The 15,242-nt window shown below is 40.5% G+C and overlaps 2 protein-coding genes across 5 annotated transcripts in view; one reads left to right on the top strand and one right to left on the bottom strand.

Moving 5' to 3' along the window:
* The window catches only part of LOC121579368 (derlin-2), a 36,656-nt gene extending 28,005 nt beyond the window's left edge, over positions 1–8,651 (top strand). For both annotated transcript variants that reach the window (XM_041893909.2, XM_041893910.2), the window contains exons 6-7: positions 253–343; positions 7,972–8,651. In XM_041893909.2, coding sequence (XP_041749843.1) covers positions 253–343; positions 7,972–8,077 — 197 coding nt within the window. In that variant the 3' untranslated portion in view covers positions 8,078–8,651. The remainder of the gene's footprint in view (positions 1–252; positions 344–7,971) is intronic.
* On the bottom strand, positions 8,628–14,500 carry LOC121579367. Of its 3 annotated transcripts, none has more exons than XM_041893905.2 (8): positions 14,187–14,500; positions 13,056–13,179; positions 11,371–11,428; positions 11,017–11,099; positions 10,651–10,818; positions 10,465–10,522; positions 10,125–10,237; positions 8,628–9,926 (listed from the first exon to the last, which is right to left on the bottom strand). In XM_041893905.2, the coding sequence occupies exons 2-8, from the start codon at positions 13,162–13,164 to the stop codon at positions 9,730–9,732; spliced, it is 786 nt and encodes a 261-aa protein (XP_041749839.1). In that variant the 5' UTR covers positions 13,165–13,179; positions 14,187–14,500; the 3' UTR covers positions 8,628–9,729. The 3 variants fall into 3 exon arrangements, with proteins under 3 accessions (XP_041749839.1, XP_041749840.1, XP_041749842.1); XM_041893906.2 differs by having other exon boundaries at positions 10,125–10,207; positions 14,187–14,497; XM_041893908.2 differs by having other exon boundaries at positions 13,056–13,097; positions 14,187–14,497.
* Positions 14,501–15,242: the final 742 nt, after the last annotated feature.

The raw sequence follows: 15,242 nt of genomic DNA, 5'->3' as shown, positions 1-15,242 counted from the left end.
GTATCGTGGCAAGGGAAAAAGCACGAAACTGATTTAACTCCATTAGGAAAACAGCCCTAATGTTGTCATCCAGAGTCACATTTATTTATTTTTCAAGCTATAGCACACAATATTTTACATACAGCAGTTTTTTAAACGACCAAAGAGTTTGATCTGCTTCATGTTTTCACTTTTGCCATGGAAAGAACATTGTGATACTGATGTCATCACATCCCTAGTGAATTAACTGGTCAATGTGCCCCCTTCCCTAAGGTATCGCTGTGGGTCATGTGTACTTCTTTCTGGAGGATGTGTTCCCAAACCAGCCAGGTGGTGGCAGATGGCTCAAGACTCCCTTTTTTCTGTAAGTTTGGCCATTTATAAGGTTGATTATGGTTCTAGTACAGTCCAAGAATGAATGTATTGTCTTATGATAGAAACTGCAGTGTTTAGGCCATGAGTCTGCTGAGAGATGGTAATATTGCTGGAGAGACCGGGTGCACACACAAATAGCAGTAAGCATGATACAGAGTGAACAATAATTATTCTAATATGGATATTGCCAACATTAACAATGTTATAATAACCAATGTTTTGACATGTTCTTCTCAAGGTAAGCTGTCCAAAATGTTGTTTGTTGATTGGTATGATGATTCTAGAAAAGGAAAGGCACATCAATAGCCAAAAGTAGAAATATACCATTCATTTATCAGATCAGCAATAGTGATGGGGGAAAAAATCGATAGGTACATATCGCAATATTATTTTGGACAATATATTATTTATAATTTGACTCAAAGTATCGATTTGTAAAAAATCTTCTTTTTAAATAGTGAGCCAACATGTTTTCTGCCCTTTTATTTCCATGAATGATCAAAACTCATTTCTCATGCTCTCTCTTCTCTCTGCAGTAGACATGGTGAGCAAAATGTTTGGAACATCAAAACGCAATAAAATCGCAGTATCGAATCGCAATACATGTAGAATCGTGAGAATTGCAATACAAATCATATAGGTCCCTGGCAATTCCCAGCCCTAATGAGCAACATACAGTGCATTCGGAAAGAATTCAGACCCCTTGACCTTTTCTACGTTTTGTTACGTTACAGCCTTATTCTAAAATTGATTAAATAGTTTTTTCCCCTCATCAATCTACACACTACCTTCATAATGACAAAGCAAAAACAGGTTTTTAGAAATTGTTGCGAAACATAAAAAATGGAAATATAACATTTACATAATTATTCAGATCCTTTACTCAGTACTTTGTTGAAGCATCTTTGGCAGCGTTTACAGCCTCGAGTCTTCTTGGGTATGACACTACAAGCTTGGCACACCTGTATTTGGGGAGTTTCTTCCATTCTTCTCTGCAGATCCTCTCAAGCTCTGTCAGGCTGGATGGGGAGCGTCGCTGCACAGCTATTTTCAGGTCTCCAGAGATGTTCGATCGGGTTCAAGTCTGGGCTCTGGCTGGGCCACTCAATGACATTCAGAGACTTGTCCCAAAACCACTCCTGCGTTGTCTTGGCTGTGTGCTTAGGGTGGTTGTCCTGTTGGAAGGTGAACCTTCACCCCAGTCTGAGGTCCTGAGTGCTCCGGAGCAGATTTTCATCAAGGATCTCTCTCTGTACTTTGCTCCGTTCATCTTTCCCTCAATCCTGACTAGTCCCCCAGTCCCTGCCGCTGACCGTAGGGATGGTGCCAGGTTTCCTCCAGACGTGACGCTTGGCATTCAGGCAAAGAGTTAAATCTGGGTTTCATCAGACCAGAGAATCTTGTTTATCTTGGTCTGAGAGTCCTTTAGGCAAAGTCCAAGCGGGCTGTCATGTTCCTTTTACTGAGGAGTGGCTTCCGTCTGGCCACTACCATAAAGGCCTGATTGGTGGAGTGCTGCAGAGATGGTTGTCCTTCTGGAAGGTTCTCCCATCTCCACAGAGGAACTCTGGAGCTCTGTCAGAGTGGCCATCGGGTTCTTGGTCACCTCCCTGACCAGGGCCCTTCTCCCCCGATTGCTCAGTTTGGCCAGGCGGCCAGCTCTAGGAAGAGTCTTGGTGGTTCCAAACTCCTTCCATTTAAGAATGATGGAGGCCACTGTGTTCTTGGGGACCTTCAATGCTGCAGACATTTTTTGGTACCCTTCCCCAGATCTGTGCCTTGACACAATCCTGTCTCGGAGCTCTATGGACAATTCCTTCGACCTCATTGCTTAGTTTTTGCTCTGACATGCACTGTCAAATGTGTGACCTTATGTAGACAGGTGTGTGCCTTTCCAAATCATGTCCAATCAATTGAATTTACCACAGGTGGACTCCAATCAAGTTGTAGAAACATCTCAAGGATGATCACTGGAAACAGGATGCACCTGAGCTCAATTTCGAGTCTCATAGCAAAGGGTCTGAATACTTATTTTTTATTAATTAGCAAACATTTCTAAAAACCTGTTTTCAAAATACCCCATAATGTCAAAGTGGAAATTGTGTTTTTAGAAATGTTTACAAATTAATTAAAAATGAAAATCTGAAATGTCTTGATTCAATAAGTATTCAACCCTTTTGTTATGGCAAGCATAAATAAGTGAAGGAGTAAAATGTGCTTAACAAGTCACATAATAAGTTGCATGGACTCACTGTGTGCAATAATAGTGTTTAACATGATTTGTAAATGACTACCCCATCTCTGTACCACACACATACAAGGTCCCTTAGTCGAGCAATGAATTTCAAGCACAGATTCAACCACAAAGACCAATGAGGTTATTCAATGTTTTGCAAAGAAGGGCACCTATTGGTAGATGGGTAAAAAATATATATATTTGAGCATGGGAAGTTATTAATTACACTTTGGATGGTGTATCAATACACCCAGTCACTACACAGATACAGGCACCCTTCCTAACGCAGGGATTTCACCATGCGGCCAATGGTAACTTTAAAACAATTACAGAGTTTAGTGGCTGTGATAGATGACTGACAACATTGTAGTTACTCCACAATACTAACCTAAATGACAGAGTGAAAAGAAGGAAACCTGTACAGAATAAACACATTCCAAAACATGAATTATGTTTGTAATAAGGCAATAAAGTAAAACTGCAAAAAATGTACTTTATGTCCTGAATACTAAGTGTTTTATGTTAAATCCAACACATCACTGAGTACCACTCTTCATATTTTCAAGCATGGTTGTGGCTGCATCATGTTATGGGTATGTTTTGTCATCGTCAAGGACTAGGTAGTTTTTTTGGGTAAAAAGAAACGGAATAGAGCTAAGTACGGGCCAAATCCAAAAAAAACTTGGTTCAGTCTGCTTTCCAACAGACACTGGGAGACAAATTCACCTTTCAGCAGGACAATAACCTAAAACACAAGGCCAAATATATACTGGAGTTGCTTACCAAGATGACATTGAATGTTCCTGAGTGGCCTAGTTACACTTTTGACTTAAATCGGCTTGAAAATCTATGGAAAGATTTGAAAATGGCTGTCTAGCAATGATCAACAACAAGCTTGAAGAATTTTGAAAAGAATAATGGGCAGATATTGTACAATCGAGGTGCGCAAAGCTCTTAGAGACTCACCCAGAAAGACTCACAACTGTAATCGCTGCCAAAGGTGATTCTAACATGTATTGACTCAGCGGGTTGAATACTGATCTAATCAAGATATATTAGTGTTTTATTTTCCATAAATTCTAACATCACAAATGTTTTTTTCTTCCACTTTGACATTACATACTTTTTTTGTATGGACGAGTATTAGGGCTTGTATTATATATTTTTGGCACAATAATACTTTTAAAAAAGTGCCAATATTTCAAGAATAAAGTCTCTAAATTTAATTGAGAATAAAGTAAATGTTGAGAAAGTCAGTTATATTTCAAGATTATAGTTGGGAATTTGGTTAACTGCATGTCTCCCTGGCTCCATGTTGCTGTGCGTGCCACCATTGAAATGCCTGCAGTTAGATGACCTGGTGAAACTATACTTTAGAATTGGCTTTAGTAACAAGGAAATCCTTTCTCTTTTAGCACATATTAACCATATTATAAGTAGGCCTATTAGGACATGTAAGAGGTTGTGCCACAGATTATTTTCATAAGGAGGAACCACACAGACTTGGATGAGGTATTTCATCCAAGTCTGTGTGGTTACATACATGGTTAGAGACAGGTGAGTTGTGTGGGGTCGGGGGGTCGAATACACTCGTTCAAACAGGTGTCACACAAACACACACAGTATCCTCAAAGCAATACAATTCTAACGGCCATGGTGCGTTGTCAGACTGCGAAGAGACCTGGAGTTGCGTGCAGACATGGTGCCCTTCGAATTTGCTACAATGTTATCCTCAATCCCCTTCGTATGCCATCACCATTTTAGAGAGTAACAACTAGGCCAGCAGCCTATATGTCGAAACGAAAGTTTAACTTACACATTTGTGCGTAATGCCATGCATGGTGTTTTATGTAGGCTACACTTACAATGAAGTAGCCTCGTATGCCCATTATCTTGTGAATGTAGGTCACGGATTGCGTGGAGAAGAATTGCGCGTCCTGTCGGGCTCAAGGGCTGCCCCCATACCCCTGTCATGGACCTTGCCACGGGGCAGGGGTTTGAGTAAAGTCCCATCTGAGACAGTAATTTTACGTTCCGTTATTATAACCATACAGCCAACAGGTCTAGCCTCTAAGGTGAACAAGTGGGGTAGCCAAGTTAGCTTTATAACTGAGACAAATAGCCTATAACGGAGACGATGTTCCTGTTTTGGGATAACCTACAGTGGGGGAAAAAAAGTATTTAGTCAGCCACCAATTGTGCAAGTTCTCCCACTTAAAAAGATGAGAGAGGCCTGTAATTTTCATCATAGGTACACGTCAACTATGACAGACAAAATGAGGAAAAAAATTCCAGAAAATCACATTGTAGGATTTTTAATGATTTTATTTGCAAATTATGGTGGAAAATAAGTATTTGGTCAATAACAAAAGTTTCTCAATACTTTGTTATATACCCTTTGTTGGCAATGACACAGGTCAAACGTTTTCTGTAAGTCTTCACAAGGTTTTCACACACTGTTGCTGGTATTTTGGCCCATTCCTCCATGCAGATCTCCTCTAGAGCAGTGGACTTTCAACTCCCTCCAAAGATTTTCTATGGGGTTGAGATCTGGAGACTGGCTAGGCCACTCCAGGACCTTGAAATGCTTCTTACGAAGCCACTCCTTCGTTGCCCGGGCAGTGTGTTTGGGATCATTGTCATGCTGAAAGACCCAGCCACGTTTCATCTTCAATGCCCTTGCTGATGGAAGGAGGTTTTCACTCAAAATCTCACGATACATGGCCCCATTCATTCTTTCCTTTACACGGATCAGTCGTCCTGGTCCCTTTGCAGAAAAACAGCCCCAAAGCATGATGTTTCCACCCCCATGGTTCACAGTAGGTATGGTGTTCTTTGGATGCAACTCAGCATTCTTTGTCCTCCAAACACGACGAGTTGAGTTTTTACCAAAAAAGTTCTATTTTGGTTTCATCTGACCATATGACATTCTCCCAATCCTCTTCTGGATCATCCAAATGCATTCTAGCAAACTTCAGACGGGCCTGGACATGTACTGGCTTAAGCAGGGGGACACGTCTGGTACTGCAGGATTTGAGTCCCTGGCGGCGTAGTGTGTTACTGATGGTAGGCTTTGTTACTTTGGTCCCAGCTCTCTGCAGGTCATTCACTAGGTCCCCCCGTGTGGTTCTGGGATTTTTGCTCACCGTTCTTGTGATCATTTTGACCCCACGGGGTGAGATCTTGCGTGGAGCCGGGAGATTATCAGTGGTCTTGTATGTCTTCCATTTCCTAATAATTGCTCCCACAGTTGATTTCTTCAAACCAAGCTGCTTACCTATTGCAGATTCAGTCTTCCCAGCCTGGTGCAGGTCTACAATTTTGTTTCTGGTGTCCTTTGACAGCTCTTTGGACTTGGCCATAGTGGAGTTTGGAGTGTGACTGTTTGAGGTTGTGGACAGGTGTCTTTTATACTGATAACAAGTTCAAACAGGTGCCATTAATACAGGTAACGAGTGGAGGACAGAGGAGCCTCTTAAAGAAGTTGTTACAGGTCTGTGAGAGCCAGAAATCTTGCTTGTTTGTAGGTGACCAAATACTTATTTTCCACCATAATTTGCAAATAAATTCATTAAAAATCCTACAATGTGTTTTTCTGGATTTTCTTTCCTCAATTTGTCTGTCATAGTTGACGTGTACCTATGATAAATTACAGGCCTCTCATCTTTTTAAGTGGGAGAACTTGCACAATTGGTGGCTGACTAAATACTTTTCCCCCCCACTGTATGCATCTTTCATTCCTCCCATCCTTGAAGACCGATAGATGGATAGTGAAAGGAGATATTACGCTAGGCTACCAACCAAGTCATGTCAGATCAGTGATTATTTCTTTATAGCCTATATAGGCTATCATTTAACTAATAGGCTTATATTTAGATCAATGATTATTTCAAGAAAGGGAGAATGCATCCATGAATATATTCAAACAGCACCTCAGATTAGCTGGTTTGCACATGCAGGAGTGGTCCTTGAGTTGCCTCTCCTCCCACAGACACTTGCGTAAAACCCCTGCTTCATTGTTCAGTCCTCCCACAGCCGTTGGATAGGCCTATAATTTAATTTTACTTGACCACTGTAATGTACGATTAGCCTACAGGTTAGGGTACTCAATCTAGTGGGCCGATATAGGTCTATAATAGGCTACAAAATAGCGGTGTTGTAGCGAATTTGGAGAGCAGCTTGACATGGGACACACACACGCATAGCCCCCGGTCTCCAGGATCCCATGATCATTTGTTTTATTGGGTGTGCTCACGTAGCCTACTCGCCTATAGTCGTTAGAAGGATAGTTGCCATAAGGGGGAAATCCTACTATTAGTAAAGCACCATGGATAAGGTCGTTAATAGTTGCCATTATGCACAGATTTTTTGCAAAGTGTTCGCCTAGGCTATGCAGCAGAATGTTGTAGTTTGGAGGCCAGACTGACCGGGACTCAACCCCAGTTCTCTTCGCATTCAGTGACCGTGCCAAAAAGTGTTTATTTTGTGATCATAACGGAGCATGGTCGTTAGAAGAGTGTATGCCTATAGTCTGAAATGGCCAGGGGGAAAGTTGGTGTGTGCGTGCGAGTTATTCGATAATTAGATTGATAAGCGTGAATGCGCAGTGACGCCTGTTTGAACGAGTGTATTAGATCATTAGATTGACGGCCATTTGTTTTTGTTTATTTTTACCGTCCACACACACACACACACACACAACCTGCCCGTCTCTACCTATGTAAATTACGTAACTACGGTTCCTCCTTCTGAAAATAATCTGTGGCACAACCTTTTCCAGGTCCTAATACTTATAATAATATGGCCTTTATGTGCTAAAAGAGCAAAGATTTCCATCTTACTAAAGCCAATTCTAAAGTATAGTTTCACCAGGTCATCTAACTCGGCATTTCAATGGTGGTGCGCACAACAACAGGGAGCCAGGGAGACATGACTTAACCAAATCCCCTACATTCATCTTGAAATATAACCAACTTTATTCTCAATGTTGACTTTATTCTAAAATATATTTTGTTTATTCTCGAAATATTGCCACTTTATTCACTAAATGTTATTTATGTTATTCTTGAAATATTGGCACTTTTTTAAAGTACATTCATGCAACAAAATTTTTTTATCCAAGTACCACCAGTGCTGTTTATTTATTTTTTTCTCTTCACTTGGCCCTAATACTCTTCTGTAATTTTGTGTAGATGGTTGACAAAAAAATGACAATTCAATGTAATCCCACTTTGTAACACAACAAAATTTTGAAAAAGTCAAGGGGTGTGAATACTTTCTGAAGGCACTGTATTATTAATAGCATCTTAAGCATATTGTACCTTGTTTTGGTTTGTATATGTAATCCTTCACCTGTCTCTGTTATTTTGTCTCTCCCACAGTAAGATGCTGTTTGACACTCCAGAGGAAGATGCCAACTACAACCCCCTTCCTGAGGAGCGTCCAGGGGGATTCGCCTGGGGAGAGGGACAGCGCCTCGGGGGTTAACCTAGCCCCCCACCACAGGATCACTTTATAAGGACATTCCCTCAGAGAGACAGAGGGATAAACTTGGTCTTTTTTTCTCAACTTATTTCTCTAGTTCTGGATGGAGAATGCCAATCTCCAACCAGAGCTTTTCTGAGATTGGTGTGTGACTTACATCTCCCTCAAACTGTTGTATAAACCAGACTGTCACTTTAAGACCACATGAGGACGTAACAACAGCAATGGACTTTTAATGGCAAACCTTTGGCTGTGTTGACGTTTGGCTTTATCTCTGGGGGGAAAAAATAGGCTCAACAATATTGTCAATACATGAAACAGAGGATAAAATCTGAATGAATTCAAATCTTGAGTGTTTTTTCCATTTTACTTTTTTTAAAAATTTAAAAAAACGTGTGGCAAATGTAGAAATTGCTGGAGATATTTTCTTTGTCCGTTTTTTGTAAGGAGTTCCATATTTGATTTTTTATTAATTTCATTTCAGTCCCAAAAGAGTGCTTGGATGCACTAGGCATCAACATTGTGAGAACTCTTGCATAATTTACATATTGAATAAAAGCACACGTGTTTATTGCAAGTGTAGAAACAATTATTACTGTAACTGCAAACAAATCAAACAGCATACGTTATTCACTCTTTGTAATAATGCCGCCCTCTGGTAGAAGACATTGCAGTGTATGGAAGGGAGCGTAATGTTGACCGACCATTTTGTGTCGCATGCCAGGCTTCTAGGCTCGACACACAGATGACAAAGGAGACTAGCCATTTTGTAACCCCTGCAAAAAATCAATTTAAAAAAAGTTCCCCATGTTCAATATTGAAATTGAAACTAGATACCTACTACAGCATATAAGAGTTTGTTATATAATATAGACTTCTTCACATTTTTGCAGTTCTTGACCTTCATGGCAACGCTTATAGATCACATGAATCACATTTTAATCAATACAGATTTTGGAATGTCTACAGCCTTTTAGTAGATGGGTTATTGATTATGGAAAAAAACAGAGGATCTAATCTTTACTGTTGCAAAAAAAGGTTTGTCACTGGTGGACAGGTCACCATTTCACCCTTTTCTATTCTTAAACTATATCCGATCTGTTGGAAACCCTTTACAGTTTTTATCGGTTCAACTCTCCTTTATGAAGGTTTCATAAAACTTTAGTTCAAAGGAGCAACCTGCAATTGGTACACCCATTTTAGGACTTTATATACTAATTGATTCTTGAAGAATATAACTTAGAAATCCCTCATGAGCTTAGTTCAACTGTCAGAACCCCAAATATAGATTGTGTACATTTTATACTCTTTGGTCAATATTCATATTGAAACTACACAGCTTCTCTTTTTTTCTATACCTTCTAACTACAGCATAAGAGTTTCAATTACAAAGTATACCCTGAAATGCAACTAAATTGTGTTGAATTCATGGTTGTAAGAAAGTACACATTGTTACAAGATATATTGGTAAATACCAGACAGCTATACCAGTTGGCAGAGGACTGTGGAGTAAGGTATTACCAAATAAATTAGTAAACATTAAAGCTGTATCAGCTGAAGATGAGGATAGTCATAGTTGTACAGAACATTATTTTTGTCTAGAAGGACATTGTGCCACCACTGTGTCTTTAATATAGGCTCTGTTGCCTCTGGCCTTATCCCACATCATCATAGTCCTCCTCACTCTGAAAGTCTGCTCCGATGTCATCATAGTCCTCTGAGATGCTGTCACGGTCATGGCACACGTCCTGACACACCACTGTCTCTGTGTGATTGTACGGCGGAGGAGGGGCCTTGTTATCTACTTTCACATTGTAGGGTAGGTCTGCAAGGTTCTCATAGCTTTCGGTCTCTGGAAAGCAAAGACACACACATTATTGACAGTTGAGGCTGACATTGTACAGGTGCCCAAAAAGTGTTTTCTTACTGTGGGCTTAAAGGTTCCTATTGTGAATGTTATAACACAACAGCTCTATCCTTGTGTAATAGTACTCCCATTGTGTGCTCATGATTGCATTTCAAGGCTCATCCCATGAAACCTGATGCTTACTGGGGCAGGATGTGAGAAACTGAGTCATGGGTGGTAAAGGAGGCAAATCATCCTCCAGATCTTTGGGATGATATTTGCTGCTCCTGGATAAGGGAGAAACCATTGGGAGAAACCTGAGAAATGTTATGCTCACCTTGCAAAATACTTTTGACAAGCCCCCTCCCCCCGACTATTGAGAATCCCTAAAACAAAGGGCCCTATATTGATTAAAAAGTTTGAGGGGAATAGAGGACCAAAATTGTGGTTTTAATTGTGGTAATGAATGATGAGTCAACAAAATCAATCTCTAAATTCCCATTGAAATGTAAGTTACATCAACTGAATAGTGCAAGACACTTACTGGGCATAACACTCAGGCATTGTGTGACTTGGTGTATTTGTATTGTTTTGTTCAGCAGCTGTAAAAAAAGATGATAGTTGTTGATACAATGTGCACATACTTTGAAAAAGATAGTTCATATCGACAGTGTCTAGTATAGTCTCTGTTGCCTCTGGCCTTATCCCACATCATCATAGTCCTCCTCACTCTGAAAGTCTGCTACGATGTCATCATAGTCCTCTGAGATGCTGTCACGGTCATGGCACACGTCCTGACACACCACTGTCTCTGTGTGATTGTACGGCGGAGGAGGGGCCTTGTTATCTACTTTCACATTGTAGGGTAGGTCTGCAAGGTTCTCATAGCTTTCGGTCTCTGGAAAGCAAAGACACACACATTATTGACAGTTGAGGTTGACATTGTACAGGTGCCCAAAAAGTGTTTTCTTACTGTGGGCTTAAAGGTTCCTATTGTGAATGTTATAACACAACAGCTCTATCCTTGTGTAATAGTACTCCCATTGTGTGCTCATGATTTCATTTCAAGGCTCATCCCATGAAACCTGATGTTTACCGGGGCAGGATGTGAGAAACTGAGTCCTGGGTGGTAAAGGAGGCAAATCGTCCTCCAGATCTTTGGGATGATATTTGCTGCTCCTGGATAAGGGAGAAACCATTAGGAGAAACCCTAGAAATTAGGTGTCCACCTTGGAAAATACTTTTGACAAGCCCCCTCTCCCTCCCCCAGACTACTGAGAATGCCTAAAACAAATGGCCCTATATCGATTCAAAAGTTTGCGGGGAAAAGAGGACAAAAATTGTGGTATTAATTGGGGTAATGAACAACAAAATCAATCTCTATATAATGTCAATACAAATGTAGGTTACATCTACATAAGCTGAAAACGGAATAGTGCAAGAGACTTACTGGGCATAACACTCAGGCATTGTGTGACTTGGTGTATTTGTATTGGATTGTTCAGCAGCTGTAAAAAATATAAGATAGATGTGCACATACTTTGAAAAATAATGTTCATATCATAAGTAGTGATGAAAATGGATCTGAAATGCTCACAATAGTGCTTCTAGTGATGTACACTGAACAAAAATATAAACGCAACAATTTCAAGATTTTAATGAGTTACAGTTCATATGAGGAAATCAGTCAATTGAAAAAAATTAATTAGGCCCTAATCTATGGATTTCACATGACTGGGAATACAGATATGCATCTGTTGGTCACAGATACCTTAAAGAAAAGGTAGGGGCGTGGATCAGAAAACCAGTCAGTATCTGGTGTGACCACCATTTGCCTCATGCAGCGTGACGCATCTCCTTCGCATAGAGTTGATCAGGTTGTTGATTGTGGAATGTTGTCTCACTCCTCTCCAATGGCTGTGCGAAGTTGCTGGATATTGGCGGTAACTGGAGCACGCTGTTGTACACATCGATCCAGAGCATCCCAAACATGCTCAATGGGTGACATGTCTAGTGAGTATGCAGGCCATGGAAGAACTGGGACATTTTCAGTTTCAAGGAATTGTGTACAGATCCTTGCTACATTGGGCCGTGCATTATCATGCTGAAACATGAGGTGATGGCAGTGGTTGAATGGCACGACAATGGGCCTCAGGATCTCATCACGGTATCTCTGTGCATTCAAATTGCCATAGATAAAATGCAATTGTGTTCGTTGTCCGTAGCTTATGCCTGTCCATACCATAACCCCACCGCCACCATGGGTCACTCTGTTCACAATGTTGACATCAGAAAACAGCTCGCCCACATGATGCCATACACGCTGTCTACCATCTGCCTGGTACAGCTGAAACCGGCATTCATCCGTGAAGAGCACACCTCTCCAGCGTGCCAGTGGCCATTGAAGGTGAGCATTTGCCCACTGAAGTTGGTTATGACACCGAACTGCAGTCAGGTCAAGACCCTGATGAGGATGACAAGCACGCAGATGAGCTTCCCTAAGACGATTTCTGACAGTTTGTGCAGAAATTCTTCAGTTGTGCAAACCCACAGTTTCATCAGATGTCCAGGTGGCTGGTCTCAGACGATCACGCAGGTGAAGAAGCCGGATGTGAAGGTCCCAGGCTGGCGTGGTTACATGTGGTCTGCGGTTGTGAGGCCTGTTGGACGTACTGCCAAATTCTCTAAAATGACATTGGAGGAGGCTTATGGTAGAGAAATGAATATTCAATTATTGGCAACAGCTCTGGTGGACATTCCTGCAGTCAGCATGCCAATTGCACTCTCCCTCAAGACTTGAGACATATGTGGATTGTGTTGTGTGAGAAAACTGCACATTTTAGAGTAGCCTTTTATTGTCCACAGCACAAGGTGCACCTGTGTAATGATCATGCTGTTTAATCAGCTTCTTGATATCCCACACCTGTCAGGTGGATGGATTATCTTGGCAAAGGAGAAATGCTCACTAACAGGGATGTAAACAAATTTGTGCACAACATTTGAGAGAAATAAGCTTTTTGTGTGTATGGAACATTTCTGGGATCTTTTATTTCAGCTCATGAAACATGCGACCAACACTTTACATGTTGGATTTATATTTTTGTTCAGTGTAATAGCATCATTGAAAATACATACCTTTCTTGGAGATACACTTGTTGATAAGGACAAAGATGAGGCCTATTACCAAGGATACAAAAATCATTCCAAGAACCACCCACAGCAAGAATTCTCGTAAAGGTGCCATTTGTGATCTAGTCCACTGCGCACAAGAGCCAAAATATACATGTAAGTAACTGATTATGAACTTGAGATTCCATAGAAATGGAATCAATGTTGTTCTGCATTTCTACTTTTCAGTACAGTTCTGCTTTATTGGAAACATGAGCGGGACTTTGAACATGCAAGTTTTGTTCTGAGTCTCCATGGCATGTCACTTCCCCTTTTCTGAGCTGACCAAGTCATCTGGTTATTTTAGTCTGCACTGTATATGAGCAGACAATTGTACTACATCAAAGGTGTAAGGCAAAAAGTGATTCGATTTTTACACAAGTTGTTGTGACATCTCTAATTCTTCAGCTTTTTTGACAGTCAAGCTCAATCCTGAGCACCCTTACATATATGCTAAATTGACATTGACATATAATTGTCATATAATTGACATTATATAATTGACATATAATATTAAATTGACATTTTAGCTATAATTAATTATGTTTTTTAATTTCTCATGAACTGTGTTTGCCACAGACATAGCTGGTAAATGGTACTAATTCACACTTATCTCTGTGACCAGAGTTTGATGTAAAAGATCCTTTCACAGCTGCATACGTTTTTATAGAACAATGTGTCTAAATAACTTTCGGGCAATATAATTTTTTGACGAGAGAGAGTGATTATTTATGCACAATCAAAAGATGTTGTTAAATTTGTATGTATTTATTATACTTTAACAGTAGATCTCAGCATACATGATAAATTAGTCCTTTATTTGTTATCTTGCAGTGTAAACTACCATCACCAACAGTAATTATCATACAAAATAAACCTCAGCTTGACTCTGTAGGTTATTTTCATATAATGTATGAGTTATTTTATCAACACTATAATAAAACAATAACAATATCACCTATTGTATTTATTTTACAATAATGTTCTATGGTCAGCACAGTTTCATAGTACGCTAGAAGAAAATATTTTGGTAACAAAGAAGCATTTTCTTGTTCTTATGTCAATAGAATACACTCAAATTGATAGCATATGCCTTACCTTACAAGGAAAGTCAAACAGCTGAAAACTAGGGTTGTGTGGGTCAATGATATTCTCAGTTCTAAGCTGTGTACAGAAGATAGCGAAACTCTTATGCGTTCATGATGCATTTCTGAGATCTGCAGCCTTCAGCCAACTCATTTCCTCTCAATCATATTTAAAGAACTCCCAGTTACTTCCCCCACCCCACTCCGCTCCACTGGTTCAGATACTTTAATAGACCCTGTTGAGCTGTTGAGACCATGCAGTGTGTGTGGATGGGTGAGGCGGTGAGGGAAGGGGAGAGAGAGCGTGAGAGAGAGTGTGTGTATGTGGCTGTCAATATTATCTAATTTGTTAGCTAGTTGCTATGGATAGTTCAGCAAGTAGTTTGACTCAAAGTTATATTGTCTTGGATGAAAGCACCACATACTGAATGACATCATGACATATAGGATGTGACGTCTAGACCGATGGTGCGTTCAAAACAACTCAGAAATTCTGACATTTCCGACTTGGAACCTCGTTGTATAAATGCCGCGTTCACGTCATGTCGGGAACTCGTAAATGCGACCTTCCTACTGGGAAAAATGCATATGAACGCCCCTCCAACTTGTAATGATGACTAGGAAACTTGGGTATGATCTCTGGACCCTGAACTTTCCCACATGCTGAACTCTGACACCATGCACCACTGAAAATGGCAACAAACAAGGCGGTCAATGTTGGTTAAGGGCTTGTAAGTGAGCATTTCACTGTAAGGTCTGCACCTGTTGTATTCGGCGCATGTGACAAATACAATTTGATTTGAATGGTTCTTGTGTTCCTTCCAAGCTCTGAGCATGTGAATGCCCAAATCGTTCCGTTGAAGTAGGCAAGTCCTTCCTCCGATCACTCCGACATGACCTGAATGCGGCAAAAGATGAGCTTCACGTTTCCCACTTGGAAATGATCAGAAGCAGCCAATAGGAAGCTCTACGCCAGGGGTGTCAAATTCCTTTTGCTCCAGGGGCGCATTCGGTCTTCAATGTGTAGTTTATTTGATAAATTAGAAGTTTCGTAAGGATTAGGTTGTTA

Source organism: Coregonus clupeaformis, chromosome 13 (genome assembly GCF_020615455.1).
Source record: "Coregonus clupeaformis isolate EN_2021a chromosome 13, ASM2061545v1, whole genome shotgun sequence".
NCBI classification, from domain to species: Eukaryota; Metazoa; Chordata; class Actinopteri; order Salmoniformes; family Salmonidae; genus Coregonus; species Coregonus clupeaformis.
The sequence above is the reverse complement of the archived record's forward strand: the minus strand, read 5'-3'. Positions and strand labels throughout refer to the sequence as shown.